Source organism: Emys orbicularis, chromosome 3 (assembly GCF_028017835.1).
Source record: "Emys orbicularis isolate rEmyOrb1 chromosome 3, rEmyOrb1.hap1, whole genome shotgun sequence".
Lineage (NCBI taxonomy): Eukaryota > Metazoa > Chordata > Testudines > Emydidae > Emys > Emys orbicularis.
The window spans coordinates 133,061,081-133,088,375 of NC_088685.1; the positions used below are offsets into that span (position 1 = coordinate 133,061,081).

Genomic DNA, 27,295 nt, shown 5'->3' on the forward strand with positions numbered 1-27,295 from the left:
ACAATAGCTGGATTGCAAACACCACAGTGGAATGTTTCTTGTAAACTTTTCCTTGGACTTAAACAAAAAAAAAGAAGAATCACGGAAAATTTTCTACCGGTTTTAGTTTTTGTAAGAACAAGCTTTCCAAATCCTACAATTTAGTCTTGGTTGGGCCCTGATCAAAAGCCTACTGAAGTTAACTGGAGTCTTTTCACTGACTTTAATGGACATTGGATTGGGTCCACAGTCCCTTTCAAATAGCTTTTTATTGTCAGTTTTTAAAATCAACCCAAGCTACAGTGAGCTTTAGTTACAGGGTATTTTACCCTTTTAGGAGAATTATTATTTGTATTAGTGTAGCATGTAGGAGCCCTAGAACCCCACTGTGCTAGGCACTGTACAAACACAGAACTAAAAGATAGATTGTAAGCTCTTTGGGGCAAGAACCAAGTATAAAACAATACAAAACAGATAGATGCAATATTGTCTATTTTCAATGTTGTCCCATTGATTCCTTGTATTCCCCATCCATCTGTCAGGATATTGTATATTTCCCCTTTTAGTCCTTTAGGATAGTAGGTAAGTGAAAGAAGGGATCTTGGGAACCTAACATAATAAACAGAATTTCTTGCCTTTCCCATGGTTGTTTTGGTTTAACTAAGGATCTGAAAGCAGTACTTCTAACGGACAAGGTCAGGGCTCTGTTCTTTTCCCCTTTCAAGACCCAAAGGTTGTTCCTTAATTTTTAGTGACTCTGCCCTGTGAATATTTGGGTACATGGGTGAGAGATGAGTCGGAATGGTTCATAACAGCTTTCTCTCATTTATTCCAAAACTGTTACAGGTTTCATCCCTCTCTCTGAGCAGAAAAAAGAACACGTTCACTGTTGTGCAATGTGGCCACAGCTCCACTGATATCAGAAAAGGAGACTACTCTTCCACAACAAGACTGAAAGAACCATAGCTAAAGGGGAAACAAAGCCAGCTATTAGCCTCCAGATGCAAAGGTATCTCTCATTACGTAATGAAGAAATCTCCCTAATTTGATCCATAAAGAGTCAGCCATGCCGTAAGCAACTGCTACACAGATCAGCCCCTGGGACTAACGTAAAGAATCACAGGTGTGGCAATCAGCAGCTAAAAGGAACTGAAGCAGAACAACCTGAAGTAGTATTTTTAGGACACTTCTGCCCATCTGCCTGGATCTTCAGGGAAGCAGGCTGGGCTGAGGAAAGGCTACTGTACAGCCCCAGGAACAAGAGATCACAATATGGGAATGTGCTCAAGTATTTGAGAAATAAAATCCCTTCGTTACTGATTTTGATAAAGAGATGTTGTTCTGCACCTTAAAGATTTGTCATCTTTAGCAATACACCAGTCACAACATAGCATAAATAGGACTGTTACAAGAACAGCTTGCTCTGTCCTAGGAGAAGGGAGAGAAAATGCAGTACCACTCAGCACCTCACACTGCTCAATAGCAGCCCCTTCAACTGAGAAGAGCTTTATTAAGTCTCTCTCAACTAAGAGAATGGTGGCCATAACAGAGTCTAAGGGTAAGGTAGTGTGAGAATGAACGATTAAATTGACCCACAACCCAAAGCCACCAGATAAGGAGGAAAAATATTATGCAGTACAGAGAACAACATGTGAGGGTAGGAATGATTCCTTACTGCTCACAATAATGCACACAAGGAGCATACATTATGAATATTTTGTTCTTTAATAGAAAAATTTACATATATGTCATCAGGTATTATTGAGATGACTCAGGTATTATACATGCTTTTCCCCCAAGCAGACATAGTATGAATAGGCCAGATCTTTCAGAACCATTAGCAGTGTTGAAAGCTTTAAGATACTAATTTTAGTACAGTAATTTTAAAATTCAATCAAAAAACAAGGAAAGAGTCAATGAGCAGCCTTACTGAATATAATTTAAAATAGGGGTTTACTCAGATCCCAGCAGGGAGTGGGTGTCCTCTGAAACAATATGGAGGTGTTACCTGTTCCTGGAAAGAATTCCTAATTGGCTGTGAAGAAAAGTGTATAAAACTTGAAGAGCTAAACCTCCTGTATTAACTTTCAATAGAAAAAAAACTATTTTAAATATGAGAACATGTAGAATAGCACTTCCTAACAACTTGGTAAATGATTTTTATATATATATATATATATATATATATATATATATATATATATATATATATATATATATATATATATACACACATATATATACACATATATATACACACACACACACGTACCGTAACTCCTCACTTAAAGTCGTCCCGGTTAACGTTGTTTCGTTGCTGATCAATTAGGGAACATGCTCGTTTAAAATTGTGCAATGCTCCCTTCTAACGTCGTTTGGCAGCCGCCTGCTTTGTCTACTGCTTGCAGGAAGAGCAGCCCGTTGCAGCTAGCTGGTCGGGGCTTGGAACCAGGGTGGACCGGCAGCCCCCCTATCAGCTCCCCACTCCCCTAAGTTCCGTGTGCAGCAGCTGCCTGCAGTTCAGCTGTCCCTCCCCCCACTGCCATGTGCTGCTCCTGCCCTCTGCCTTGGAGCTGCTCCCCGAGACTCCTGCTTGCTGTGCAGGGGGCAGGAAAGGAAGAGGGGGGCTAATGTAAGGGTGTCCCCCTCCCCCCTGCTCCTGCACCCCGCTTACCCCATCTTCCATAGAGCAGGGGGGACACACCAGGGCTCAGGACGGAGAGAGCTTGCAGCAGCTGCGGTCTCAGCAAGCTGATCTAATTAACAAGGGAGTGTACTTAAAGGGGAAATGCGCATCTCTCTTTCTCACACATATGGTGTGTGTCTCTGTCTGCGATGTCTCCCCTCCCTCCATTCCTGCTGCCTTGTAGAGTGAGAGTGTTAAACCTTGAGGGCTCAGCCAATTGCTAGTTCATCATTTAGCAGTAAGGGAAATATCCCACCCTCTGACTCTCCACCTCAACCAAGCTTCACAATCATCATCACTGTGTACCAGTATTAAATTGTTTAAAACTTAGGGTATGTCTACACTACGAAATTAGGTCGAATTAATAGAAGCCGGTTTTATAGAAATCGTATTGTATACAGCCGATTGTGTGTGTCCCCACATAAAATGCTCAAAGTGCTCTAGTCGGCGGACCGCGTCCACAGTACCGAGGCTAGCGTCGACTTCCGGAGCATTGCACTATGGGTAGCTATCCCACAGTTCCCGCAGTCTCCGCCGCCCATTGGAATTCTGGGTTGAGAACCCAATGCTCGAATGATGCAAAACAGTGTCGCGGGGGGTTCTGGGTACATGTCGTCAGGCCCCTCCCCCTCCGTCAGAGCAACAGCAGACAATAGATTCGTGCCTTTTTACCTGGGTTACCTGTGCAGACAACATACCACGGCAAGCATGGAGCCCGCTCAGCTCAGCTCACCGTCACCATATGTCATCTGGGTGCCGACAGACGTGGGACTGCATTGCTACACAGCAGCAGCAGCTAACTGCCTTTTGGCGGTAGACGGTGCAGCATGACTGGTAGCCTTCATCGGCGATCTGGTTGCTGGCAGCTGTGGGGCTGGCAGCCGTAGGGCTGCATTGCACCGGCCCTTGCCTTTTGCCTTTTGGCAGTAGATGGTTTATTACGACTGGTAACCGTCCTCGTCGTACAGCAGTGGCTGGAACTCCGTATGTCCCCCATCCCCCCAGTCATATTCTGCTGCCTTCACAATGACGATAATGGCTATCAGTCGTAGTATGCCATTTTCTGCCAAGCGCCCTGTTGGATCATTGCACATTAGCAGAGTCTTCCCTGAGCAGCAGATCGTGCAATAGGCCTGAAGGCCATCGTCATCATAACTGCCAAGCGCCCAGTATTTGCTGCCAAGCACCCAGAAGATGCCGAGGGCTATCAGTCATGCTGCACCGTTGTCTTAAGATGTAAAAAATAGATTTGTTCTGTATTCATTTGCTTCCCCCCTCTCTCCGTGAAATCAACGGCCTGCTAAACCCAGGCTTTTGAGTTCAATCTTTGGGGGGGGCCATTCTGTGTGACAGTTGTTTGTGTTTCTCCCTGATGCACAGCCACCTTTGTTGATTTTAATTCCCTGTACCTGTACGCCATGTCGTCACTCGCCTCTCCCTCCCTCCCTCCTTCCCCTGGTCCGTCAGATACTAGTTTCGCGCCTTTTTTCAGACCAGACGCCATAGCACTGGGATCATGGAGCCCGCTCAGATCACCGCGGCAATTATGAGCACTATGAACACCACGCGCATTGTCCTGGAGTATATGCAGAGCCAGGACATGCCAAAGCAAAACCAGGACCAGCCGAGGAGGCGATTGCAGCGCGGCCACGAAAGTGATGAGGAAATGGACATGGACATAGACCTCTCACAAGGCCCAGGCCCCAGCAATTTGGAAATCATGGTGTTCCTGGGGCAGGTTGATGCCGTGGAACGCTGATTCTGGGCCCGGGAAACAAGCACAGACTGGTGGGACCGCATCGTGCTGCAGGTGTGGGACGATTCCCAGTGGCTGCGAAACTTTTGCATGCGTAAGGGCACTTTCATGGAACTTTGTGACTTGCTTTCCCCTGCCCTGAAGCACCAGAATACCAGGATGAGAGCAGCCCTCACAGTTGAGAAGCGAGTGGCGATAGCCCTGTGGAAGCTTGCAACGCCAGACAGCTACCGGTCAGTCGGGAATCAATTTGGAGTGGGCAATTCTACTGTGGGGGCTGCTGTGATCCAAGTTGCCAGGGCAATGAGAGACCTGGTGATATCAAGGGTAGTGACTCTGGGAAACGTGCAGGCCATAGTGGATGGCTTTGCTGCAATGGGATTCCCAAACTGTGGTGGGGCCATAGACGGAACCCATATCCCTATCTTGTCACCGGAGCACCAAGCCACCGAGTACATAAACCGCAAGGGGTAATTTTCAATGCTGCTGCAAGCCCTGGTGGATCACAAGGGACGTATCACCAACATCAACGTGGGCTGGCCGGGAAGGGTACATGATGCTCGCGTCTTCAGGCACTCTGCTCTGTTTCGAAAGCTGGAGGAAGGGACTTTCTTCCCGGACCAGAAAATAACCGTTGGGGATGTTGAAATGCCTATCGTGATCCTTGGGGACCCAGCCTACCCCTTAATGCCATGGCTCATGAAGCCGTACACAGGCAGCCCGGACAGTAGTCAGGACCTGTTCAACTACAGGCTGAGCAAGTGCCGAATGGTGGTGGAATGTGCATTTGGGCGTTTAAAAGCGCGCTGGCGCAGCTTACTGACTCGCTCAGACCTTAGCGAAAAGAATATCCCCATTGTTATTGCTGCTTGCTGTGTGCTCCACAATATCTGTGAGAGTAAGGGGGAGACATTTATGGCGGGGTGGGAGGTTGAGGCAAATCGCCTGGCCGCTGATTACGCGCAGCCAGACACCAGGGCAGTTAGAGGAGCACAGCATGGCGCGGTGCGCATCAGAGAAGCTTTGAAAACGAGTTTTGTGACTGGCCAGGCTACGGTGTGAAACTTCTGTTTGTTTCTCTTTGAAGAACCCTCCGCCCCTCCCCCCCACCCGGTTAACTCTACTTCCCTGTAAACCAACCACCCCACCCTCCCCTACCCTCCCCCCTTCGAGCACCACTTGCAGAGGCAATAAAGTCATTGTTACTTCACATTCATGCATTCTTTATTAATTCATCACACAACTAGGGGGATAATTGCAAAGGTAGCCCGGGATGGGTGGGGGAGGAGGGAAGGAAAAGAACACACTGCAGTTTAAAACTTTAACTCTTATTGAAGGCTAGGGCAATCATCTGGGGTGGAGTGACTGGGTGGCCGGAGGCCCCCCCACCGTGTTCTTGGATGTCTGGGTGAGGAGGCTATGGAACTTGGGGAGGAGGGCTGTTGGTTACACAGGGGCTGTAGCGGCGGTCTCTGCTCCTGCTGCCTTTCCTGAAGCTCAACCATACGCTGGAGCATATCAGTTTGATGCTCCAGCAGCCGGAGCATCGACTCTTGCCTTCTGTCTGCAAGCTGACGCCACCTATCATCTTCAGCCCGCAACTTGCTCTGTTCATCCCGCGATTCAGCACGCCACCTCTCCTCTCGTTCATATTGGGCTTTTCTATAATCAGTCATTGACTGCCTCCACACATTCTGCTGTGCTCTGTCAGCGTGGGAGGACATCTGTAGTTCTGTAAACATGTCATCACGTGTCCTTCGCTTTCTCCTTCTAATCTTCACTAGCCTCTGTGAAGGAGAAACATTTGCAGCTGGTGGAGGAGAAGGGAGAGGTGGTTAAAAAAGACACATTTTAGAGAACAATAGGTACACTCTTTCACGTTAAATTTTGCGGTTCACATTACACAGCACATGTGCTTTCGTTACAAGGTTGCATTTTTCCTCTTATATTGAGGGCCTGCCGGTTTGGTGTGAGAGATCACTCACGCAGTGCCAGGCCACAGATTTCAGCTTGCAGGCAGCCATGGTAAGACACAGTCTTTTGGCTTCTTTAACCTTCTTAACATGTGGGAATGGTTTCAAACAGTAGTGCTCTCATTTCCCATACCAAGCACCCGTTGGGTTGGCCATTTAAAATGGGTTTGCAATGTAAAAGGAGGGGCTGCGGTTTCAGGGTTAACATGCAGCACAAACCCAACTAATTCCCCTCCCCCACACCCAATTCTCTGGGATGATCACTTCACCCCTCCCCCCACCGCGTGGCTAACAGCGGGGAATATTTCTGTTCAGCAGAGCAGGAACGGGCACCTCTGAATGTCCCCTTAATAAAATTGCCCCATTTCAACCAGGTGAACGTGAATGATATCACTCTCCTGAGGATAACAAAGAGCGATAAGGAATGGATGTTGTCTGCATGCCAGCAAGCACCGGGACCATACGCTGCCATGCTTCGTTATGCAATGATTCCAGACTACGTGCTACTGGCCTGGCGTGGTAAAGTGTCCTACCATGGCGGACGGGATAAGGCAGCCCTCCCCAGAAACCTTTTGCAAAGGCTTTGGGAGTACATGAAGGAGAGCTTTCTGGAGATGTCCCTGGAGGATTTCCGCTCCATCCCCATACACGTTAACAGACTTTTCCAGTAGCTGTACTGGCCGCGATTGCCAGGGCAAATTAATCATTAATCATTAAACACGCTTGCTTTTAAACCATGTGTAATATTTACAAAGGTACACTCACCAGAGGTCCCCTGTGTGCCCTCAGGGTCTTCGGTGAGTTCGGGGGTTACTGGTTCCAGGTCCAGGGTGACAAACATATCCTGGCTGTTGGGGAAACAGGTTTCTCCGCTTCCTTGCGGCTATGAGCTATCTCCTCCATCCTCCTCTTCCGAACCCTCTTCCCTGTGTGTTTCTCCAGTGAGGGAGTCATAGCACACGGTTGGGGTAGTGGTGGCTGCACCCCCTAGAATGGCATGCAGCTCCGCGTAGAAGCGGCATGTTTGCGGCTCAGCCCCGGACCTTCCGTTTGCTTCTCTGGCTTTGTGGTAGGCTTGCCTTAGCTCCTTAATTTTCACGCGGCACTGCTGTGCGTCCCTGTTATGGCCTCTTTCCTTCATGGCCTTGGAGACCTTTTCTAATATTTTGCCATTTCGTTTACTGCTTCGGAGTTCGGCCAGCACTGATTCATCTCCCCATATGGCGAGCAGATCCCGTACCTCCCGTTCTGTCCATGCTGGAGCTCTTTTGCGATCCTGGGACTCCATCACGGTTACCTGTGCTGATGAGCTCTGCGTGGTCACCTGTGCTCTCCACGCTGAGCAAACAGGAAATGAAATTCAAACGTTCGCGGGGCTTTTCCTGTCTACCTGGCCAGTGCATCTGAGTTGAGAGTGCTGTCCAGAGCGGTCACAATGAAGCACTGTGGGATAGCTCCCGGAGGCCAATAACGTCGAATTCCGTCCACACTACCCCAATTCCGACCCCCTAAGGCCGATTTTATCGCTAATCCCCTCGTCAGAGGTGGAGTACAGAAACCGGTTTAAAGGGCCCTTTAAGTCGAAAGAAAGGGCTTCGTCGTGTGAACGTGTCCAGGCTTAATTCGATTTAACGCGGCTAAAGTCGACCTAAACTCGTAGTGTAGACCAGGCCTTATACTGTGTGTGTGTGTGTGTGTATATATATATATATATATATATATATATATAGTCTTTTGTCTGGTGAAAAAAATTTCCCTGGAACCTAACCCCCTCATTTATATTAATTCTTATGGGGAAATTGGATTCGCTTAACATCGTTTCGCTTAAAGTCGCATTTTTCAGGAACATAACTACAACGTTAAGTGAGGAGTTACTGTATTTATGTACATGATTAACTGGCAGTAACAATTGTTTGAGTGCATATAAATCAGACTAATCTGTGGAAGAGACAGGAAAAACTGATTGTAAAGAAGACAGACACACACACACGCTAGAACAATGTGTAGAATCTCAGAATGATAATTAACATAGATAATTATACTTATAATGTTTTTTAAAAGCCAAGAAGAGAAACATAACTGAAACTTGAGTGATACGCCAATTTCACTTGATATATCCCCAATGCAAACTGAGAGGAAGTTACACCAGTATGAAGATCAGGAACTTAATTAAAACTACTGTAAACTTATTTTCTATGTCTATTTGAAAATGAGGAATGACCTAATGCCAGATATACCATGACAGATATTGAAACCGCGTGCAGTATCTCTGGGGGAACACATTGTATTAAGTTTATGTATCACTGTGGGCCAGGGATTGTATGCGTGATTGTGGTCTACTCCACTTGGGAGGGTTACCACCACAGATCCTTCAGGAACTAAAAGAGTGGGGTATGATTAAGGTGAATCACTCACACTTCCAGAGAAGTAACACTCCCTGAGAAAGTTCGTGTATTCTGGGTCAAACTGGGTTTCCAGAGACTAGGAAGACAAAGAAAGGTGGGTTTGGTATAGAAAGGCTGAATTTAAATGGACTCCAGGCCTTTTTTCTGTTCCACAGAAAAGCACAAGCACTGGCCATTAGGCAGACTGGCTTGCTGGGGATATCACAGGGCACAGCAGGAAGCTGTGCAATCTTAAAACTTTCCTGGTCAGAAGAAATAGGGACAAGTGAAAACCAGAGACCTAAGACCTGATTGGGAACTCCTGGAGTAAACCATGAAAGGGTGAATACAGGTTCACTTACCCTGAAACTATTACACATACCTTAGCATGATGCCCCAGAGAGACCTTGAGGCCTTGTTTACCATGGCCAACTAAATTTGCATCCCTTAAGTTGAACCAGCAGTAGTAACAGTGGGAGTGCTAGTGTTGATCAGCTAGTAAAAGTGCCAGTGACCAATTGATACCAAGTATACAATCGTTTTCTGACTATTGCTATTACTAGTCCAGATTTTTTTTTGTGGGGGGAGGGGGAAGTTTCCAGTGTAGAAAAGGTTTACAAACATCTGGGCAGCTAACAAAGGCTTTGTCCCATTGGCAATTTTAGGGAAGTCTTCCACCACTACCTTACCAACAGTGCAGCAGCACCAGTGCTAGAAACAGTGGGAGCAGTAGTGTAGATTAGCCACCAGCACTTAACTCCCAAATTGAATAATCCAGGCCAGAGCATGTCTTGACACTGTGGAAAAAACCCTGGCACGGCTGGTTTACATTAACATTATTTCCACCATTGCCAGCAGAGCTGCATCAACACTCGTGCAATGGTGGAAGCCTTCCACCAGAACTGACAGTACAGATAAAACCAGAGAGATCAGATACTTCCTGACCCTGGAGAAAAATGGTGAGATTGAAACAGAATGCATTGTCAAGAGCAGAATTTCAGAAATCTGAGATTTTCAACTTGTTTAACCAATATTCTATAATTAAGAGGTTTGGCCTTACTAATTACACTTATTGTAGTCTAACCTTAGTTATGATTATATTTTGCTTCACTTCTGTTTTATTTTGATTTTTCTATTGCCCATGCCAAATTTATTTAAGATAACTGAAATTGGATACTGATATTAGGGGATACTATCGAACAACCTGAAGCTGGAAATAGGAGCTTTGAAGGTGCTAACTGCACTCAGAGGGAGCACGAGGGAAGCTAGGCATGTTCACAGGTAAACAAATTATTTTCCCAAGCCAGTTACTTTTCTTTGGCTCTTATCTTACCTCATCTACGTATGGTTTTACAAGAATCTGGCCAACTAATGCCTCTGCATCTCGTGTTTTGTCAATTGTTGCATAGGTCCGTAAGCAGTGACGTACTATGTCAACATTGGAAGTTTGAAGGCCTTCCAAGAGCAGCCCTTCCAGAGACTGCTGCAACATAGCTGTTATTCCAGCTATACGCTACAAAAAAGGAGAGAATAAAAACAGAGCATTGCCCTCTTTACAGGAGTTATGTGCAAGAAGATTTACCAACATCAACACACACTTTTAAAATTAAAATGTGTACATTCAGAATTGTAGTAACTGTATCAATTTAACATTAAAATCCAATGATTAAAATAAGCCTATGGATTATTACTGTATATTTAACTCCATATCATGAAATTACCCAATTTAACAATGTTAAACTAGGGAAAAAAAACTATTTTCTTTTGTATATTGAAAAATCAATCTGGTAAACAGTCTAGGATCTGATTGACATGGGAGAAATGATAAGTCAACAATTGTTCTCCCCAATTAACTAACCTACACCTTGTGTCAACACACAAACCCATTGAATCAATTGCTAGTGGTAACAATTGTTACATTTACCCCTGGATTTTATGAGAAAAGCAGTGATTGAGTCCCAAACGTTTCAGGTCAAAGAACTGAGACCCAATATGACTGCATTCTATTACCACAAACAAAGGACTGCCATGGTAGGCAGCTGCCAGGGCTAGCAGCTGCGTCAGCCAGCAAACCTCCTTTAAGATTGCTGGAGGAGGGTCTCCCTCTGGCAATATCTCCTCCACTGAAGCCCCACTCATTCCCAACACTCTCCCCAGAAATACCCCCTTGGCCATGCCTTTCCAGGAGATTCCCTCAGTAAGTGTCCCACTGTACATCTAATGTCTCCCAATATGGAGCTGATGATTCAACTGTTGACCCCCAGTCAAGTCCCTTTTATGCCCCCTCTCAAAGTATCCTCCTAAAAAATTATCTCCTTGGAAATGCTCCCAGAATCCATCCTGAACAGCCTAAGCTGGCAATCCAACTGTAGGTCACCAGCTGCAAATAATCATTTGAAAACACACAGCTGGGTCACTGGCTGAGAGCATTTATAGGGAAGGCACCCCACAGGGAGCACCCCGCAGTTTTGCTCCTCTTGAAATATTCCACTCATGTTCCCACCTTTCCCCCCCACTATTCTCAGCTGGAAATTCAACTGCCAGCTGCAAGCGGTGGCCTTGTGAACCACCTGTGGTTCAAACTGCTACATGCAGTCTGCGATACACAATTGCAATGCTGGTGTAGGATGTCAGGGGGCATTAGCTGAATGGGGCTGGGCAGAGGGGAGTATCACACAGAACTGAGGGAATGTCTACAATGCAATATAAGCCCAGAGCTGTTAGAGCATGAGTTAGCAGACCCTGGGTTTAACCTAGGGCTTGAGCATCTATGCTCATTTGTAACCCCAGGTTAGCAATAGTTGAACCCTGGGTCCAAACTTGGGCTCTATCACGTACACAGCATTATGAGGGCCCGAGTCCAACCACCCATAACCCAGACTTCCTAGTGCCCTCCCAAAATGTGGCCACTCTAGCCCTTTGTTTGTGGTGCAGTATGGGAAAACTTGACTGTCCAATACAGCTGACTGTTCAGAAGACAAAAAGTCCACCAGCGGGATACTTTCATAGAACTCCCAGAGTCCAGGGGGGACCGTGTCTACACTGCAATGAACTGGAGTTTGAACCCTGGGTCCCGGTTTGACTCAAGTTCATAGGATCCTGGGTCTGAGCTCTGGGTTGGTGCAACACTGCAATTAAAGACTCGTGGCTGGCCCATGTCAGCTGACTTGGGCTCATGGGGCTCAGGATATGGGTCTGTTTAATTGTGGTGTACACATCTGAGCTCGGGCTGGAGCCTGAGATGTGGGACCCTGCGAGGTAGGGGGGTGTCTCAGAGCTCGGACTGCAGCCTGAACCTGAACGTCTATGCCTCAAACAGCACCACAGCCCAAGCCAGCTAGCACAGGCGAGCTGTGTTGTCTAATTCAGTGGTGAGCAACCTGCTGCCCGTGGGCCACATGCGGCCCATCAGAGTAATCCCTGGCAGGCTGCGAGACCGTTTCTTTACATTGACCGTCCGCAGTCATGGCAGCCTGCAGCTCCCAGTGGCTGGGAACGGCGAACCGCAGCCACTGGGAGCTGCAGGAAGCCGTGCCTGCAGACGGTCAATGTAAACAAACTGTCTTGCGGCCCACCAGCGGATTATCCGGATGGGCAGCATGTGGCCCCCGGGCTCCCCACCTCTGGTCTAATTGCAATGTAGACATACCCTAAAGGTGGCTCACTGGCTGAAGAAGCCATCAAAAATAACAGCCACCACACCTCAATCAGTTTAAGGCAGCACTGCTGTGGACACAAAGGCAAACCTTTAATCAATTCAGGGTAGCTACTGGGGACACACTCAATTGTTTATGCTTCAGTTTGTATAAGATAACCAGAGTTATTAAATCCCCTGAGTACCAAGGCTAGATTTAGACTAAGGATAAAATGTTATGCTGACAAACATTTAATATAATTTCTTATTTTCTATTCCTATTCTCAACTGTTCATCTGAAAGATGTTGGAAAATAACAGCATGAACACCCACAGAAGATAGCACTGGTAAAGGAATGTTTTAAACTAGGAACCTGTTTTGCTCAGAACAAACTAATTAAAACACTGTTGATGTAATGTCGGTATTTCTGTACTACTGCATATGTTACATTTCATGAAGGTTAAGCAGGGTAACAGTGGTACTTACTGGTCTCACTTTGTCCAAAAGAGGCATTCCTTTGCTTTGTACTGCATGAAATTGTAATTGGTTAAATTCCGTGGCAATTCTCTCTAAAATCTGTCCAGTCAAAAGTGGGCTAAAAAAGAATGTGTGTGTGTTAGGTTAGAACTTGCAGTTCAATACACAATAAGGTCTTCACAAACAAAATCACTTCCACCTAATGGTCAGATGCACACTGCTCCCCGCCCAACTCTCAGCTCTAACATGGGGGAGGCAGGGTACGAGGTCAGAGTTACAATGTTTTCCCTGTGAATAATGGTAAGAGGCAGGCATAGTGGGCACAAGATCATGCCTTAGCAGCCCACAACATTGGTCCCTGCAATGACGGTCCTGCTTGTTGTCACAGGGGAAGCCAGTTTTACAGAACTCAACAGCTCTGGAAAGGAACAAATCTATATGATGAAGGAAACCCCCTCTTTGCCCATCCCCTGTGGCATGGCAGCATTAATGAGGGCTGACTCTGAGTAAATAGCCATGCCTTTTTCATCCCAGCATGGCTCCACTAAACTTCCCCATTCCCTAAAATTGAACTGCTATCCCCACACCCAGTCTCAGCTTTCACTGTGTTCCCCCTTTACATAGGAGGAGATGGTGTGTCCAGGGCTCCTACATCCACTCTCCCGCCTAACCGTCCCATACTGGTCCTGTCCCCCAGTCATGCCTCCTTGTACCACAACTGAAGAGCAGTGGAGATGATCTCATGCACCAAGAGGCGCACAAGACTAGCATTTCCCCTGCCTATGAACTACAGCTAGTTTGCTGGCAAGGTGAGGTATGTGAGGATCACGTCTGGTACTTCAGCACCAAGGCAGCTGGAGAGAGAAGTCCCCCCCACATCTTTGCTTAGAAGCAGAGAGAGGGGAACTTGTCCCTGAAGTTGTCTGAGAAGTCCAAGTACCAGACTGGCTCTTCATGAAGCTCCCCTCCACCACAGATACTACATCGTCAATCCTATACACTTCATCATGCTGTTGGCAATTTTCTTTTCAGTTATGTGAAAAAGTCAAGGAAACAGGAGAAGCCACTTTTTGTTTTACTCCCAACGGTAGTAAATGGTACATTTGTCGAAACATGGGAGGGATTTCAGAGCCAGAGGTATTACAGATTATTGGCAAATGGATTCTGAAAAAAACAACACTACAAAATGTCAAAAATGTACTTTTTAAAAATTGATTAATGAGCATGCAACAATCTACTTTTACTCAAAAAAACACTTTCATAATTTCAGCATTTATGAAAATGTTTAGTTCTATATTTAGTTTACTGCCACTTTGCACAACGATAACTGAGATTTTAAGTATCCTGTAAAATTTAGAACTATGGCACTATCTTAACTGTGGTCTTGCTGTCATTCCACCATATTTAAAATTCTAAACATGTGTAAGAGTATTTGTAAATTCGGGTACAGTACAACGATGAAACAAACTGCATTTGTTGATTAGGAATAGAACTTGAATGTTTGCACATTCCTTACCTGTTTGCTTCTAATAAGGACAATTCTTTAGAGCTTTGGGAGTGTAGAATTTTCTCAATTTTTTCAACTGATTGAATAACCTGAATAAGTCTCAAGACACACATCTGTAAAGAAAGCAATATTTATTATCATGTTCATCTCCAGTTTCAGTCTCCAGTTTCTAATTAACTCTGATTTCTAATTAGCTCTGAGAATGGTATTGGGGCCAGCCTTCACATTTCTGGTTGAAAGTTTCTTAAGAATCTGAATTCGTTTAGGAGAACAAAGAGGACCCAGGAAATGATATACCAGTTCAGCCACACTTTAAGACAGACATGGACAAATTGGAAAGAGTCCACAGGAAAGCAACAAAAATGATAAATTTATTTAGAAAACCTGACCTATGAGGAAGGTTAAAAAACTGGGCATATTTTATCTTGAGGAAAGACGACTGAAGGGGGACATGAGAACAGTCTGTAGATATGTTAATGGCTATTATAAAGAGGACCGTGATCACCTGTTTTCCACATCCACTGAAGGTAGGACAAGAAGCAATGGGATTACTCTGCAGCAAGGGAGATTTAGGTTAGATATTAGGAAAAACTTTAACTATAAGGGTAGAAAAGATCTGGAATAGGCTTCCAAGGCAGATTGTGGAATCTCCATCACTGGAGGTTTTTAAGAACAGGTTAGAAAAACAGTTGTCAGGGATGGCCTAGTCTTATTAGTCCTGCCTCAGTTGAGGGGCTGGACTTGATCACTTTGAGGTCCCTTCCAGCCCTACATTTCTATGATTCTACTTAGGTATAATGGTGTTAACCATAATAGGAACTACATTACATTTTAGTACAGGTTCAAATAATTCTTGTTCTTCCACCTCAAAATAAATTAGATGTTTTTTGTATAAGTCAAAAATTAAACATTTTTCTCTCCAGGTTTATTATACTACATTTAAATTATGTGGAAGTTTACACACCAGTATGAAATGGAAATAGTAGTGCAGTCTTTTTTATATAGAGTGAAAAGTAGAGTAAGTACTAATAGTAGGAATGGCTTGACTTAATGATAAAAGGAAATTTGGGATTATGATTGATTGACCATCACTCACCTTATAGTACCAGGAGTCTCCAAACAATGGATGTCTAACTTTTACATGTATAAAAGCAGCGCAAAGTACGATATGGACAGACACAGCCATCTCTGTGAATTTCTTGTTTTAACAGTTATTGGGGGAGGGGGGAATCCATAACTCTAATTAGTGTATTTTCTTCCCCCAGCTATTTGTCTGTTGTACCTTTTTTCTTCTGATATCCTCTTGTTTAGACATATGTTCATCTACTGCCCGAATTCCTTCACTCACGCACGACTTAAGGCTCTGAGAGAGACATGAATTAATTTGGAAAATTTGGCTTAGTGATATGGAAAAATTTAAGCCTAAGAACAAACCAATTTGTGTTAATTAAAAAAAGAAGGGTTTGGCTGTCCTTAAGAACTGTTAATTTTTATGGGCTTGCAATCATTTTCATATTTTTAAAAAAACTTCTCTCTCTCCTGTTATGATGTAAGAGACAAACAAACAATAGGGAAAACTGATTAACTGATATACAGAGGAAACAAGTTGAAATATACAGTACATGAATTGCTGTCAAATGCACAAAGTAAATAAAACTGAAATAGAGGAATAATATTTTCAGTTATATTTAAGAACCGCCATACTGGGTCAGGCCAATGGTCCATCTAGCCCAATATTTGGTCTACAACAGTAGCCAGTACCAGAGCTTCAGGGGGAGTGTACAGAACAGGGCAGCTGGAGTGACCCACCCTGTCTTTCCCTCCCAACATATGGCAATCAGAGGTTTAAGGTCATCCTGAGCATAAGAGTGCATCCCTGACCATCTTGGCTCATAGACAGTGATGGACCTATTCTCCATGAACTTATCTAGTATAAGTTGAACAGCACAGGTCCCAATACAGATCTTTGGGGGACCCCATTGCTTAGCTGTCTTAAATTTACCTAAGTGTTACTCAAAACAAACAGTAAGTTTTCAGGCAGAAGTGTGATTTTTTTTAAGTTGACTGTGTCCCTTTAACTTATGCTTTATTTATGTGGATTTAAACATTTTTCCAAAATGGAGGAAAGATAAGGTACTAAGTGCACATGGGCATTTTCCGCCTCAAAAAAGATGAGGTTATAAATCAAGTTTTCAACAAAAATCCTCTAGGAACAGCTGTGAAGATTTTTGCCAATATATTTCAGCTGCTAAATGCAAGTCATGCTAGGTGAACTACTGTAACAAAGGTCTCAAAGGAGAAGGGGAGGAAAGATGTCTTTGTGGATAACGTATACAACTGGGAGGGAGGAGATATATCCGCTATTCCTGGTTCTGCTGTAGACATCCTTAATCGCTCTATGCCTCAATTTCATGTGTAAAATAGTGCTAATTCTTCACTACACAGTGGTTTTGTGAGGCTTATTCATTTATGTCCTTAAATCCCTTGAGGTCCTTGGATGGACGGCATTACAGAAAATGCAAAATTACTTCTGCTACTACAGAACTCTTATATCACACTGTCCTCTAAAACAATGAACAGGCAATGATGTCTTACATTTCTCATTTTCAAAGAGAAGACTCTGATAAACAATTATCAATTCGAGGAATTTAAAAGGCAATTAATTTTCATAAGACATAGTATGAGATGTAAGTTTACCAAACTATTTTGAGGTATATATGGATTATTTCAAACATACCATGACCTCTTCTCGTAACTGTCCCAATGGCACTGAAAGCTGATTGAGGGCCTTATCCATGCCAACCTACAGAAATGATCAAAACATACAGTTCGGAAGCTATTTGATTATAATAATGTTTGTTTCACTTAACATGTGAATTCATTATTGACTGTATCCATTAGATACAGCACTGTTGTATAGACCTATACAATCCTCACAAAAAAGTCATCTAAGGCTACGTCTTCACTACCCCCCTGGATCGGCGGGTAGAAATCGATCTCTCGGGGATCGAATTATCACGTCTCATCAGGACGCGACAATCGATCCCCGAATCGACGCTTGTACTCCACCAGCGCAGGTAGGAGTAAGCGCCGTCGACGGGGGAGCCGCGGCGGTCGATTTGCCGCCGTCCTCACAGCGGGGTAAGTCGGCTCAGATACATCGAATTCAGCTACGCTATTTGCGTAGCTGAATTTGCGTATCTTAAATCAATCCCCCCCCAGTGAAGACGTAGCCTGATCTTGATTCATACTTAGTGATGTGCCAGTATGCTCACTTAATACTACAAGGAAGGAACAAAAAAATCAGCACTACTATTTGTCTCAGTGGTGCAGAACATGAAGAAAAATGAAAAACTATGCAAACTAGATATTTGTACTATGCATCCCAATGCGCACCATACAGAAATGCAATGAGACATTTCCATTTGAAAAATGAATTGTGGTACTTGGTCAACTGGATTGAACAGTACCGACTTGTTACATAGTCTGCATCCTTAGATCTGTGTCTCTCAGTTTTAATAATTCAGATATCTGGAGCTTTACATGTATTAGAGGCTTTTCACATTTTAAGAGGGTTGGGAAATTCTCAACAATTATTTACTACCTTCATACTAAATCCATGATCTTTAAAGAAATCGCAATTATTGCTTTTCATCTTACTGCAGACAAAGAGCACTTATATAGAAAGTACAGGTACAGCACATAAGTGTTTTCCAGTCTCTCTCAATTTGAGGGGCAACAATTCAAGGCTTCTTTACCTAACATGCCAGGAAAGAAAGACATTCACAATTTTGTGTTGTAATTAAAAATCACACTAAAACACTCTCACACACATCATTCAACTTGAAAACTTACCAGATTTGTTGAAAGATTAACAAAATCTGCATAGTCCTTGTTTATGAGTTCTACCATGGCAGTTTTAAGGAGTTTGTAATAGAGCTCCAGATCATCTCTGAGCTCTTCTAACTGGACACGCTTTCTGCAGTCAGACACAAAGTGATCGACATCAAAGTCTGGCTGAAAATGAAACGAGCAAAAAGATACAGGGATGTAAATAAAAAACATACCAAAGAAACAGAAAAGAATTGGATCTTTCCTGTAATAAGCATTCTACATGCAACTAAACTGTCGAGCCTACCTGAAGCACAAAAAAAAAAAAAAAAAAAGTTTGCAGATAATTGACAAACCATACTCTAGAGACAGATTTTAGCTTTCTGGGATCCTAGACTCATTGGGACAGATGATACTGTCTTCTAATGTGTATTGCAGTACTGTATTATCCAAACCCCTTTACTGCTGCTTTAAATTGCCCATGGATTTATCTGAAAATATGTTACAAGTATGAGCTCAACCCTGAAGCTTTTTTTATAAAGCCACATTGCACTTTGTAGCTAAGCATTCAGCAGGCTTTGTTAAAGGTTTGATTTTAGTCATGTTGCAGTGGAGAAGTTCAAAGCTTCTGTTAAGATGCAGGAGGTGGAAAGGAAAACCGAAGATATGGAGATCATCCAACAGATGACAATTTTCAAGAACACTCAAGACTACTAGACAACACTGAGAAATCAGATTGATGACCAAAAAAAAAAAAAAAAAAAATCAATATCAAATTAAGACGTTTCAGTGGAAGGTGAGAGGACAATGGAAAAGAAGCTGAAGCTGCTTTTTCACAGTAGATTATGAAATCTCTAGGGAAATGTCATGAAAATATGAATCTGCCTTTCAGGTTCATTCCATCCAGAGTCAAATGTATTCTCACTCTCAATCTAGAAAAACCATAAATGATTAAAATGGACACACAAACCTGTGCACACAGACAGACAAAAGAGGACACGAATCAACATTCTACAAATTTTCATTACTGATGTTGATTGTGTTCTCTTCAGACTTCTTGATTCTGTATAGAATCAACAAGACTGTAGTGATTCAACATATAGGCCTAATCGATGCCTAAAAATAGATTGACCTAACTACATCACTTAGGGCTGTGAAAAATTTTGCATCCTGTCTGACATAGTTAGGTCAACCTAACACTGCAAACATATTCTATTGAAATTGGATGTTTTAAATTACACTTTAATTTAAATTAAATACAGGTTTATTTATTTAAAACAAACCTATTTAAAATTAAATTTGAAACTGACACACTGTGTTAATGCCTAAACTTATTTAAATTGAAAGACAAAACATAATATTAAGCAGTCCATATGTTTCCTGCCAAGTTTTAAAGAGAGTCAGACCACTGAACTGCTGGAAATCATTGGCTAAGCACCTGGAACCAGAGTTTGTCGAAGTGCTAAACCAGCTTTTGAAAGCAGTAGCCTCTTCTGCAGGTGAAGAGAAAATATGTTCTTCATTTCAATTTATTCAAATACTGTAGTTCAATTCTATGATTAGCTCAAAGTTTAGAAACTAACTTGGAGTTACAAAAATAGAACATGTTTTTCTCTTCCAAAAACTAGGTGCAAGAGGCTGACATCTTCTAGTTCTAAAATCCTGAAATAATGGTGACCAGAAATAATCAAGTCAGTTCATTAGTACAGATATTACTTCCTTGGTTTAATAAAGCTATCAGTTTTAAATGCAAAACACATTTTGATAAACTCCTTTTGATTATATATTGAGCACATTTAAGGTAGTTTTATTTAATAAGAAATAAAATGATATTTTTGTTCATTTTAATTGAATATGGATTTCCATTCAAATAAAGCTTGGCCCAAGTCACAAATAAAAAATTAATCATCATCTAGTAAAAAGTTAAACTATAGAATTGCTTAAATAAATGTGTACAGAGGTAGCGTATTCTCCTGGTTAGCAAAAAGAAGCACCAAATTAAGGCTATATTTTACTGCAAATCAACACGTTTTAATGGTTATCAACCAATGAGAACCAATCTTTCTTTGGGAAAATCACTAAAAAGCAAAAATGCAAAACATGACTAAAATCAATTATTTAATCAATCCACCCTGAAAGAAAGAGAGGTACAGAAGTTGATAAGAATAAAGTACGAGGAAATTGAGAAACAGCACTGCAGGAATGTCATTTGGAAGCAGTTACAAGCACAAGCATCAAAAACAGACAATCAGATGGACAAGAAAAGGAAAATAATTAAAACAGATTTATGTTTCAAGTTTCCTCTATTACAGATGAAAAGTTAAAGCTTTTTCTTAAAAACTAGTTTATATTTCTTACTCTACACTATTTATTTACAGTTACACCCCCAAATCTAACATCTACCCGCAAATCTGTGATTTCTTCTCATCTTCATGTGTATTTCTCCTAGAAGTGCATTCCTAAGTGTCATTTTGCAGTCATCCTAAGAAGGATTCTAATACCTTACATACCTTTATCCAAAAAATAAGCAAATGAAAGTAGTCAGGAGTAGTGTAAAGAGTAAAAGGATTTTCTGATATTCAGTTGCACAGCTGCAAATACTCTGGCTGATATATCCATCCGAGATGGATATAAGGAACTGTAAAGAGCCATGCCTCTAATACACAGGCCTACCTTGGTCACAGAAACCAATAAACCTGCTCAGAGACTAGCCCTATAAAATTTTTGCTGCTTTCCATACATACACATCTACCCTGATATAACGCGACCCGATATAACACGAATTCGGATATAACGTGGTAAAGCCGTGCTCCGGGGGGGCAGGGCTGCGCACTCCGGCGGATCAAAGCAAGTTCAATATAACGCGGTTTCACCTATAACACAGTAAGATTTTTTGGCTCCCGAGGACAGCGTTATATCGGGGTAGAGGTGTACTTTCCAACAAATCATATACTGCACAATCCTCCCTCCCTTCCACACTAAACAATTAATTAAGTGCTGTGCCTATGTTTGTACTGCAAAGTCTTTCAGCCGCTCCTAGACAACTGATAGGCACAACTGGAAACAGAAAACAATACATAAATAATAATCAAAAGAAAAAAAATTGCATCTAATCTAGAGACTCCAGATCTGAACAGAGCTATGCTACAAGTGTCTTTCAGGGCAAAAGTCAATATACACTAAGCAGACTTGTGCTTTACTCTCTCCTAATTATTACAATAAAATAATGAATTTACCACCTGAGACAGTGGGCTGTTAGACCCATGTTTCGCTTCTTTTGCTCAGACTAAGCCATCCATTGTAACAATCACAATCACTTTCATTTAAGCCCTAGAAACTCAATTTGCTCTTTTCATTCATTTTTCAACAGCAGTAAAGTTCCATCGCCAAATCTGATAGAAAAGAACATAAGAATGGTCATACTGGGTCAGATCAAAGGTCCATCCAGCGCAATATCCTGTCTGCCGACAGTGGCCAATGCCAGGTTCACTCCCTCTGGGGCACCTAACAGGTAATGATCAAGTGATCTCTCTCCTGCCATCCATCTCCACCCTCTGACAAACAGAGGCTAGAGACATCATTCCTTACCCATCCTGGCTAATAGCCATTAATGGACTTAACCTCCATGAATTTCTCTCAGGTTTCAGAGTAGCAGCCGTGTTAGTCTGTATCTGCAAAAAGAACAGGAGTACTTGTGGCACCTTAGAGACTAACAAATTTATTTGAGCATAAGCTTTCGTGGGCCCACTAAAGCTTATGCTCAAATAAATTTGTTAGTCTCTAAGGTGCCACAAGTACTCCTGTTCTTTTTATGAATTTATCTAGCTCTGTTTTAACCCCGGTTATAGTCCTAGCCTTCACAACCTCCTCAGGCAAGGAGTTCCACAGGTTGACTGTGCGCTGTGTGAAGAACTTCCCTTTATTTGTTTTAAACCTGCTGCCCATTAATTTCATTTGGTGGCCCCTAGTTCTTATATTATGGGAACAAGTAAATAACTTTTCCTCATTAACTTTCTCCACACCACTCATGATTTTATATACCTCTATCATATCCCCCCTTAGTCTCCTCTTTTCCAAGCTATAATGTCCTAGCCTCTTCAATCTCTCCTCATATGGGACCCGTTCCAAACCCCTAATCATTTTAGTTGCCTTTCTCTGAACCTTTTCTAATGCCAGTATATCTTTTTTGAGATGAGGAGACCACATCTGTACGCAGTATTCAAGATATGGGCGTACCATGGATTTATAGAAGGGCAATAAGATATTTTCAGTCTTATTCTCTATCCCTTTTTTAATGATTCCTAACATCCTGTTTGCTTTTTTGACTGCTGCTGCACACTGCGTGGACGTCTTCAGAGAACTATCCACAATGACTCCAAGATCTCTTTCCTGATTAGTTGTAGCTAAATTAGTCCCCATCATATTGTATGTATAGTTGGGGTTATATTTTTCCAATGTGCATTACTTTACATTTATCCACATTAAATTTCATTTGCCATTTTATTGCTCAATCCAACCAAAACTCCCTTTTCCCAAAGTGAAAGTCTGTTATTGCCACTCTAAAACTAACAGAGCTGAAATGGCGGTAGCACTGTAGAATTTTTGTTGTAAAAGTCCATAATATAGTCAAAACTTAACAAACGAAGTAGTAGATTCAGCTTAGTTTTTCCTTGACACACTCATTTTAAAACAGGTTAGACAAAAATTGACAATAATTTCTATATTTCAAATCTATCTGTTCTAGTGGTTTACCAGCTTTTTCATTCTGCACACCACTTCAAAGAAGAGCCTCACACACACCGATCTCCATTGACCATTCATTTCTTGGGTTCTCAAAATATTAGCATTTTTGGACTACCCAAGGCCTTTAGCCTACACAGAAGCAGAGAACCACCAGTGATCTATACTATAATTAATACAGATAGCTTTTTTTTTTTAAGCTTAACAGTATTGCCAACCTCAAGGGTTCAAAAATCATTTGATTGGCTTAAAAGTATGCAATGTGAAAATAAATTTGGGGTTCTTTTAATTTGTCTTCTGTGTCATTAAGGTACACCCAAGTTCACATTTTCAAGTTTGTCTCTGCAAAAATTAGGGCTAGAAACTTCCTTTTAGTTTTTTTAAATGGAAGCTGAGATTCTTACATAATCATGTGCCTCCCAGAGCTGGAGCTTTATGAAAACCATCAAATATTGCAAGACTGGAAATACAATTGCAAACATTGGCAACACTGCAAACAGGCTTCGTTTGCCCTCACAACAAAAAGTGCTTAAGCTATCATCATGGGTGATTCCAGGGGTCTGTATTCAGAGGGCAAAGCCCAGAGAGGGCATCTCAGTTATCCAAGTTATCCTGAAAACCAATTTCAAGTTTTTCAAAAGTTCTTCTGCCTATCACCTCTCAACATTTGCTTTCCCCTCCCCCGCTCCCTATCACCCCAGAAAGGGTGAAGAACAAGTTGTCCCAAAGAAAAACAAGCAGCGACTACTGAGAAAAACAATCGTTTCTAACTTCCCAAATAATACAGAATCAAGGTCTCAATCTTTATCTTCAAAACACTCAATGGGCTTGGTCCACTATCTACAAGATGGTGGTCAACAACTTCACTCCTCTGACATAGTGGAACTTTCTACAATAAAGGGGAAGTTTGTGTCCAGGAGACAAAGGTTTCCCAGGGGCCAGCCCAAGACTGTGGTATGAACTCCCACAGGAACGAAGGATCACCATCATAGGCTTGCGCACGGGGTGTGCCAGGTGTGCCCGGGCACACCCTAATGCCCATGGGCCGGATCTGGATCCAGCCCCTCAGGGCTTTGGATCCGGCCCGCGGGATTTGCCCCCAATGGTGCCGCAGGCCCCGCGCTGCTTTCAGAAGCGGCCATCAGGGCACCATGTCTCTAGGGCCGGGGGGTTGCTCCAGGCACCGCCTCCGGAAGCTCCCATTGGCCGGGAACGGGGAACCGCGGCCAATGGGAGCTTCAGGGGAGGTATCTGGAGGCGTGGCAAGGGCAGCATGCAGAGCCCTGTGCTGCGCCCCCCCCCCGGGGCTGCACGGGGACGTGGTGAGCAGCGTGGGGCACTGGCAGGCAGGGAGTGCGCCGCTGCGGGTAAGCGGCGCCGGGCCAGAGCCCAAACCCCTCCTGCACCCCCCCGTCCCTGCCCTGAGCTCCCGGCCTGCACCCTGTTGAGCCGGGCTCCCCTTCCACAGGGCAGGGCTGGCTGCTTTAACAGCTCCATGTGCTCGCTGGCAGCCTCCCACCCGGCAGCACCAACACAGCCGCTTAAGGTGGCCCGTGGGGCTTGCGGGGATGCTGCCACAGCCCCCCTCCCCCCAAGGCAGCTGCCCCCCTCCAGCACCCAGGGCCCCAGACCCGCCTGCGGCTCCCCGCACTGGCCAGGGGCCCGGGCACCACCCGGGAGGGTCAGGCCGCCCCTGAGTCCAGCCCACCTTAAGTGGGGCCCGGGAGCCAGCGGGCACGGGGCAGGGGGCGAGCCCGGCCCACAGGCCCCCCTGCAGTCCGGCTGCAAACTCAGCTCCCCGGCGCTGTTCGGGGGCTCCGGCCCGGCACCCTCGGCCTTGAGTCCAGCCCTGAGAGCAGCCCGGCCCCGCTGCGATCCGCCCCGGCTGCCTCTGCGATCCGCCCCGGCCCCAAGCGCCCAGCCTGGCCCCCAAGCCTGCCTGCCGGGACGGGGGAGCCCAGATCCCCAGCCCCGGGCCTGCCTGCAAACAGCCTACCCTCCTGCACCCCAACTCCCTGTCCTGAGCCCCCCTCCTGCACTCCAACTCCCTGTCCTGAGCCCCCTGCCACACCCCTCCTGCACCCCAACCCCTTCCCTGAGCCCCCTCATACACCCCACACCCCTCCTCTGTCCCAATCCCTTGCCCTGAGCCCCTTCCTGCATACCGCACCCCTCCTGAACCCCAGCCCCCTGCCCTGAGCCCCCTGCTGCACCCTGCACCCCAACCCCCTTCCCTGAGCCCCCTCATACATCCCACACCCCTCCTGCACCCCAACCCCCTTCCCTGAGCCCCCTCATACACCCCACACCCCTCCTCTGCCCCAATCCCTTGCCCTGAAGCCCTTCCTGCACACAGCACCCCCTCCCACACCCCAACCTTTATGATGTTCGCCTAAAAAAAAAAAAATTCCCTGGGTGCACACCCTAATGAAATGTGCTGCGCACGCCTATGATCACCATAAACCTCACCACCTTAACGTAACATAAGAAAGTCCATACTGAGGCCTGGTCTACACTACGAGTTTAGGTTGAATTTAGCAGCGTTAAATCGAATTAAGCCTGGATACGTTCACACGGCTAAGTCCCTTTTTTCGACTTAAAGGGCCCTTTAAACCGGTTTCTTTACTCCACCTCCGACGAGAGGATTAGCGATAAAATCGGCCTTAGCGGGTCGGAATTGGGGTAGTGTGAACGGAACTCAACGTTATTGGCCTCTGGGAGCTATCCCACAGTGCTTCATTGTGACCGCTCTGGACAGCACTCTCAACACAGATGCACTGACCAGGTAGACAGGAAAAGCCCCGCGAACGTTTGAATTTCATTTCCTGTTTGCCCAGCGTGGAGAGCACAGGTGACCACGCAGAGCTCATCAGCACAGGTAACCGTGATGGAGTCCCAGGATCGCAAAAGAGTTCCATCATGGACCGAACAGGAGGTACGGGATCTGCTCGCCATATGGGGAGATGAATCAGTGCTAGCTGAACTCCATAGCAGTAAACGAAATGGCAAAATATTAGAAAAGGTCTCCAAGGCCATGAAGGACAGAGGCCATAACAGGGACGCACAGCAGTGCCGCGTGAAAATTAAGGAGCTAAGGCAAGCATACCACAAAGCCAGAGAGGCAAATGGAAGCTCCGGGGCACAGCCGCAAACATGCCGCTTCTACGCGGAGCTGCATGCGATGCTGGGGGGGGGGGGGGGGGGTGCAGCCACCACTACCCCAACCGTGTGCTTTGACTCCATCAATGGAGAATCACGCAACAGGGAAGCGGGTTCGGGGTACGAGGAAGATGAGGATGAAGACAATGAAGATATCTCATAGCAAGGAAGCGGAGAAACTGGTTTCCCCAACAGCCAGGATATGTTTATCACCCTGGACCTGGAACCAGTAACCCCCGAACTCACCCAAGCCGTGCTCCCAGACCCTGAGGGCACACAAGGGACCTCTGGTGAGTGTACCTTTGTAAATATTACACATGGTTTAAAAGCAAGCGTGTTTAATGATTAATGATTAATTTGCCCTGCCAATCGCGGCCAGTACAGCTACTGGAAAAGTCTGTTAACATGTATGGGGATGGAGCGGAAATCCTCCAGGGACATCTCCAGAAAGCTCTCCTTCATGTACACACAAAGCCTTTGCAAAAGGTTTCTGGGGAGGGCTGCCTTATCCCGTCCGCCATGGTAGGACACTTTACCACGCCAGGCCAGTAGCACGTAGTCTGGAATCATTGCATAACGAAGCATGGCAGCGTATGGTCCCGGTGCTTGCTGGCATGCAGACAACATCCATTCCTTATCGCTCTTTGTTATCCTCAGGAGAGTGATATCATTCACGGTCACCTGGTTGAAATGGGGCGATTTTATTAAGGGGACATTCAGAGGTGCCCGTTCCTGCTCTGCTGAACAGAAATGTTCCCCGCTGTTAGCCACGCGGTGGGGGGGAGGGGTGAAGTGATCATCCCCGAGAATTGGGTGTGGGGGGCGAGGGGGGTTAGTTGGGTTTGTGCTGCATGTTAACCCGGAAACCGCAGCCCCTCCTTTTACATTGCAAACCCATTTTAAATGGCCAACCCAACGGGTGCTTGGTATGGGAAATGAGGGCGCTACCATTTGAAACCATTCCCACACGTTAAGAAGGTTAAAAAAGCCAAAAGACTGTGGCTTACCATGGCTGCCTGCAAGCCGAAATCTGTTGCCTGGCACTGCGTGAGTGATCTCTCACACCAAACCGGCAGGCCCTCAATATAAGAGGAAAAATGCGACCTTGTAACAAAAGCACATGTGCTGTGTAATGTGAACAGCAAAATTTAACGTGAAAGAGTGTACCC

At 44.6% G+C, this 27,295-nt stretch overlaps 1 protein-coding gene across 2 annotated transcripts in view; it reads right to left on the reverse strand.

The window, feature by feature from the left end:
- The window catches only part of COG2 (component of oligomeric golgi complex 2), a 53,161-nt gene that overhangs the window by 21,715 nt on the left and 4,151 nt on the right, over positions 1-27,295 (reverse strand). Inside the window, exons 2-7 of one of the 2 annotated variants that reach the window (XM_065401164.1) lie at positions 18,252-18,413; positions 17,134-17,199; positions 15,679-15,759; positions 14,406-14,509; positions 12,899-13,007; positions 10,112-10,291 (exon numbers count right to left, since the gene is read on the reverse strand). In XM_065401164.1, coding sequence (XP_065257236.1) covers positions 10,112-10,291; positions 12,899-13,007; positions 14,406-14,509; positions 15,679-15,759; positions 17,134-17,199; positions 18,252-18,413 — 702 coding nt within the window. Of the gene's footprint in view, positions 1-10,111; positions 10,292-12,898; positions 13,008-14,405; positions 14,510-15,678; positions 15,760-17,133; positions 17,200-18,251; positions 18,532-27,295 lie in introns of those variants that run through there. The other variant, XM_065401165.1, reaches the window with a different exon arrangement.